The sequence below is a fragment of the Glycine soja genome, chromosome 10, assembly GCF_004193775.1.
Source record: "Glycine soja cultivar W05 chromosome 10, ASM419377v2, whole genome shotgun sequence".
Classification (NCBI taxonomy): Eukaryota; Viridiplantae; Streptophyta; class Magnoliopsida; order Fabales; family Fabaceae; genus Glycine; species Glycine soja.
In genome coordinates this window covers 11,315,687-11,321,686 of record NC_041011.1, presented here as the reverse complement: position 1 = coordinate 11,321,686, position 6,000 = coordinate 11,315,687, and the positions used below count along the sequence as shown (strand labels likewise).

Here is a 6,000-nt window from a genome sequence, read left to right as displayed (position 1 = left end):
CTCTCTTTCCTGGCGTTTACAATTTTCACCGTTCATTCATTCTCTCTCTCTCTCTCTCTTTGTTCTTTTCTGTCCTTCTCTCTTTCTCTCTCTTCGGGGAGCGAGATCAATCAGCTACAGCTTCTTCCCCCCCACAAAAACCAAAAATCAGATAACCCAGATAAAACAAACATCCCAAAAATCAATGAACACACAAAAAAAAATAATCTAGGGTTTCTGAATAATAAATTCGCTCTTGCGTTTTTTCGTTTTTCGTTTTTTTTTCTCTTTCAACTTTTTCCTTTCCGCCAAACAAACACCGTTCCCGCTCCTCCATTGTCCATTCTTTCATTCCAAGAAAGCGAGAATTCAACTGTTCTCGGATTGGTACCAGCTGGTGCATCTTTTTTTCTTCAATTTTTTTTTTCGGAATTCTTTTTGGTTCCTAATTTTATCAGGAGAAGCTGAATTTTCCGGGAAAATTTGCGTTGTTTTCTCTTCCTTGCGACCTTCGCCGCCGGCTGCTACTGATTCGTCAACGGCAACTCCTACGAGGTGGGTCCTTATTTTTCTTCTTATTTTCTATTTTCCCTCTTTTTTATTTCTTGGTGGAAAATTTCTCGCCTTGAGTTTCTCGGTTTGGGGGGGGGGGGGGGGGGTGGGAGTTAGGTTATGTGGTAAGGTTTTGAGCTTGTTTGCAAAAAAGGAAATTAAAAAAAATCGATTTTTAGTTCTGGGGTTGAAGTTTTTCTTTATTCTTTTTACCTTGTAGGTGCTGTTTTTCTTTTTGTTGAATTTTGTTGTTAGGTTTAATTTGACATTGTTGTTTACTTTTATTTGTTATAGGTGTTTTGCCTGATTTGTTGATCCTGCGGAGAAGGTGCTTGGAATAGAGGGAAGGGAAAAGACAGAGGGAATGTTATAATAAATCCCAAATTTCCAATTGATGAAATTTTATGTTAGTTGATTTCTCTTTTATTTGGTGAAACGTTATTAGCGACTTTAAGTTGTTTAAGGGTTTTGAATGCATTTTGATCTATGGCTTCGGAAGTAGTCCCATCTTCCGGGGATTTGTTGAAGTGTTGCAACTGTGGATGTGGTTGCTCCTTGGTAGCTCATTCTTCGGGGACATGGATGCGGTCCGTTAAACGGAAGCTTGATGAGTTTAAAATGGACGACCAATTACCCATTCCTGCGTTTGCGCGGATTGAAATTGAGAATGAATGTGTGGCCTTACGCGAGATGGTCAGCATGCAGCAGAGAACCATTCAGGATTTGAATGCTGAGTTGGACGAGGAGAGGAATTCTTCGTCCACAGCGGCCAATGAGGCCATGTCGATGATATTGAGGCTGCAGAGGGAGAAGGCGGAGGTTCAAATGGAGGCGCGCCAATTCAAGCGTTTTGCAGAGGAGAAGATGACACATGATCAGGAGGAGCTTCTGTCTTTGGAAGATTTGCTCTATAAGAGAGAACAGATAATTCAGTCACTTACCTGTGAAGTTCAGGCTTACAAACACAGGTTGATGAGCTTTGGTCTTACCGAGGACGAGGCTGAGGGTGATCAATATGAACTTCCAACCTATGAATATCCTCCTTTGAAGTGTAATGTGATGCATGATGCTATGGATGCTGATAATGATGACACTGATATAGAGAAATATGTGTTTGATGAAACCCCAAGTGACCGTTTGAGGAACTTGGAAAATAGGATTTCTAAAATGGAGAAAACCTCAACTTACAGTCAGATGGATGGGGATTTTACAGGGAAAAATGTTCTAGAGAAAGTGATCGTTGGACAGTCTCCAAGATGGACTAAGCATCCTAGGAGATCGTCCAGTGACTCAGCATCTTTGAGCGGGATGGGAAAAGAAATAGGTCCTGAGTCTATGATGGATTCTCCCAAGCTCAATAGTAACTATAGGAGAGATTATTTCTCACAGTCAGAGGATCCTTCCAATTTCAAGAAGGTAGATAATGCATCGGATGACGATGATACGAGTGACAGAATTTATACAATTGACTCTGTTCATTGTGGGGCACCATATAATGGTTTCACAGATTCCAAAGCTGGTGCTTTTGAAGATTATGCAACCACTCCTAGGGAGTCAGGGAATCATGCTGCTGATTTTGAGGATCCCTACATAAAGAAGCTTCATATGAGGCTTCAGGCACTTGAGGCTGATAGGGAATCAATGAGGCAGGCAATCATTTCAATGCGCACGGATAAAGCACAGGTGGTGTTACTGAAGGAAATAGCTCAACATTTGTGCAAAGAGATGTCACCAAAAAGAAAAATGGCAAGGAAACCGTATTTTGCTGGCAACTCTAACTCTATGCTCTTTTCAATTGTTAAGGTAATTTAAAGATGAAAATGGTTACTAGCAATATGTTGTATGTGTTTCTTCCATATATGATATATCTGACGGGGAAGGACACATCCTATTTAATCTATCCATCCTTTGGTGTTGTCTTGGGCTTGCATTTAGATAATCAATCATTGTTCCGTCATTCTGCTTATTATTGCTTTACTTCGGTTAAGAATTTATTGCAAGTGGTTTTCAGCTAAGTTGGCTTTTCCAAGTTTATGAAAATGCCTCACAAGCTAACTTATGAAGTCAATTAATGCATGAAAAGAAATGCCTTTCATTTAACAGCAGAAATAATTCATAAGCTGTTTTTCCTTTGTTCTCTTGGCAGTTTTGTTTTCCCTCTTTGTAGTAGACATTGCCTTTGTAACACCTCCGTTACTGTATGAGATATTGAGATGCAGTGGGTGCTGTCTCGCAATGCATGCTATTTTTTTACTAATTGCATTATTGAAAACATGCATATATTTGATGAAAGCTTTGAAAATGGAACTTATGCCATTTCATCTTTTTGTATTCAGTGGATCTCATCAATTGTTTTCTGGAGAAAGAGAGCTCACCAAAGCAAGTAAGTGACAGCTACACTTTTTCTGATTGCTTAAAATTATATCTTTACCTGTTGCAGAATTTATTTATAACTTTGTCTTGTTATTTATGGGTGGTTTACTAAAGAGGGAGTGAAATAAGGCATAATTCATTACTCCTATAATAAAATATTAAGAATTTAGTCATATCTGTATCTTGGAAGTTTCACCATTTGCCTTTAAAACTATATTACAGTGGGCTGGGATAATCAAAGTATTGAGTGTATTTAACATGCATTGGATTTGGGGTCTGGTCCTTTTTTTCCTTGAACTTTTCTTTTCCTTCAAAGGGAAAGTTGGACCAAACACAATTTTAGAAAATATTTTAAATCTAAAAGTAGGTTTTGCTTAATGAAATAAAACCAAATACAGAGCTTCTATAGAAGCTAATTGATGGAGCTTCTACTTTTACAAATTATTTTGTTGTTTGTAACATGGCAACATCTCGTCTTTGAACAGTATCGGAAGATATTACTGTGAAGGGAGGGATGAGCTTTTATTTGTTCTTGTTATGGAACTTTTCAGGATGTTTCTCAGTATTGATGATCTCATACTGATACAGTTCCCTCAAAGCATAGGCACTTTTTTTTTTTTTCATTCTGATGATTTCTGTTAATTATGCATCCAGGTTTGAAACAACACAAGTGCCCTGTGAAACCACCCTATAAAAGATATTAGCAAATTTCTGTGTAATGTTGTCTATTAAATATGCTAGTATTTTCTTATAGGTGTTTTCATAGGTTATGTTATGTGCATTGTTTTAAACCTGCAAAGGAAGAGAAATGTTTGTTGCTGATATTGTCGTACTTTACCCTTGATGATCCTTGGCAAGAAATTGTCCATCTAAAATGCTTGTGACTGTAGGTATATGTTCGGGCTACCGCTTGAGAGTGTCGGCTTGCTGATGCTCCTGGACAAGGGAACGCGTGCAAGGCCATGGAGATGCATTTCAAGTACGCAAGTGTGGGATTAACTCTTCAATTCCCTAGTCAAATGTGGGAGCAACAACTGAATTTTAGTAACACTACTACGATGAGATTTTGATTTTTCCCCATGGATCGTTAAAATTGGTGTATTGTGCAGTGTTCTTTTATTGCTATTTACGTGAAAAATGAGTGTAATTTGTTGGTTGATTTGGTGAAACTTGGATATGATGTGACATACGAGCATTCTCACTTGTATGGTTTGTTGGAGTTCAGTGCGAGGTACATCTTTGGACAAATCTTGTATATAACATATTGCTGCAAGTTTTGTCACGCTTTATGCAATGTTTATATCCAAAATCTCAGTTATTACTTTGTATAGTGTTTGTTGCACATTCAAATGTATGTACCTTCAACTTCCAAACTCGCACATTCAAATCTGCAGTGCGGAAGGGATGGTCGTGCATGTTTTTATTATTATTATTCCTTTTACATTGATTAAATTCATGTATGGTAATGTAAATTCATTTGTTTGCAAATAGGGTTGTCATGTCTTTCACTCTACTAGCAATTGTTCTATATTAATAATTATTAATGATGTATATTTTATGAGGTTAAGGATCAATCAATGACTGGAGACGCCCATGTTTTACGTTTGCTTTCATCTCCACAATTTCTGTTCTCCCTAACGAATGAATGGATTTTGTTGTGAATTTATTAATTTAATTATAAATAACTTTGACTAAGGTATGTGTGCAATGAATTTGTAGCTGCTCTTTGCTTACCATCTCCATTCTTTTGAAGTGTTGACCTCGTGGATAGGTATGCGAGAGGTTTGCAGATTTTTTTATTTTAAAGAATGAAGTATGTTTGACCCAATTTGAGGGTAGCTAAAGAAATGCTAGTGCCTTTTATTATGTATATTGAGTTTGAATATTATTAGGGAAAAATGGAACGGTTTATAAGTTAAAAAAGAAGGGGTATATTTTGGCCTTCTGGTATGTAGGGACGGAACTAGATAACTTTAGTTAGGAAGTCAAGGTTTTAAATTGTGGTATAAAACTATAGTTAAGATTTTATAAATTTTTACAACTTCATGGGTACCACAATAACAAAACTAAATTTAATCCAAAAAATTTAATGTTTTGTTATTTTTTAATTTTTTATATAAAATGATTGATTAATTATTTTTTTCTTATTATAATATTTTTTTTTAAAAAATGAAAAGCAACTCTCTTACCATGTCATACTCAGAGCAAAACAAATTACATTTGGTCAAATCGCAGGAAAACCCATACCAGCCAAGGTCAAAAGAGCGCACCATGCACATGCAGCACACTTAAGGCAGGGGAATTGCTAGGGGCACCCAGCAAGATTGCTGGTGCACCCAACAATTTTTTATAATTTCCAAAATATCCCTTAATGTTTCGCAGTTAATGTTACAATTGTGGAAGAACCTTCTTCCGTGTCATCTCACGGAAGAAGTTCTTTCGCAGGAAGCCACGGAAGAAGGTTCTTCGGTAGTTGTAAATTACAACAGCGGAAGAACTTTCTTCCGTGAATTCTTGCGGAAGAACTTCTTCCGCGAGATCGCATGGAAGAAGGTTCTTCCACAGTTGTAACATTAACTGCGGAAGAACCTTCTTCCATGCCATCTCGTGGAAGAACTTCTTTTGTAGGAAGCCACAGAAGAAGGTTCTTCCCCAGTTGAAAATAACAACAGCGGAAGAACCTTCTTCCGTGGATTCCTGCGGAAGAAGTTCTACTGCGAGATCACATGTAAGAAGGTTCTTCCGCTGTTGTTATTTTTAACTGCGGAAGAACCTTCTTCCGTGAGTTCATTTATTTTTTTGGTTTTTAAATTTTTGGATTATTTTTGTATTTGCCTATATTATTTTATATTTTATATTTTACTATTACAAAATTTAATGCATATTTAATTCGGATTATTATTACAAAATAAAAAATATTTATTTAATATATATTAAATTTTGTAATAGTAAAAAAAATTGTGATAGTATATATTTTATTTTTAAAAAATATATAGGTTATTAGCACAACGCTCTGGGATAATGAGCCAATTAGGTTATAAAATAAATAATGTTACTATACATATCACTACAATTTCTAATGCATATTTAATGCGT

At 36.3% G+C, this 6,000-nt stretch overlaps 1 protein-coding gene across 1 annotated transcript; it reads left to right on the top strand.

The window, feature by feature from the left end:
• Positions 1-4,232, top strand: LOC114370883 (myosin-binding protein 7-like). The gene is made up of 4 exons (XM_028328286.1): positions 1-534; positions 826-2,334; positions 2,868-2,914; positions 3,795-4,232. The coding sequence occupies exons 2-4, from the start codon at positions 1,018-1,020 to the stop codon at positions 3,901-3,903; spliced, it is 1,473 nt and encodes a 490-aa protein (XP_028184087.1). The 5' UTR covers positions 1-534; positions 826-1,017; the 3' UTR covers positions 3,904-4,232.
• The last annotated feature ends 1,768 nt before the right edge of the window (positions 4,233-6,000 follow it).

What these genes read in the sequence shown, in the direction of transcription:
- LOC114370883 (XM_028328286.1), top strand. Translation starts at nt 1,018, where the DNA reads ATGGCTTCGGAAGTAGTCCCATCTTCCGGGGATTTGTTGAAGTGTTGC. An exon ending in TGCTCTTTTCAATTGTTAAG is followed by an intron (nt 2,335 to 2,867) that starts GTAATTTAAAGA and finishes TTTTGTATTCAG; the next exon opens with TGGATCTCATCAATTGTTTT. An exon ending in AAGAGAGCTCACCAAAGCAA is followed by an intron (nt 2,915 to 3,794) that starts GTAAGTGACAGC and finishes TTGTGACTGTAG; the next exon opens with GTATATGTTCGGGCTACCGC.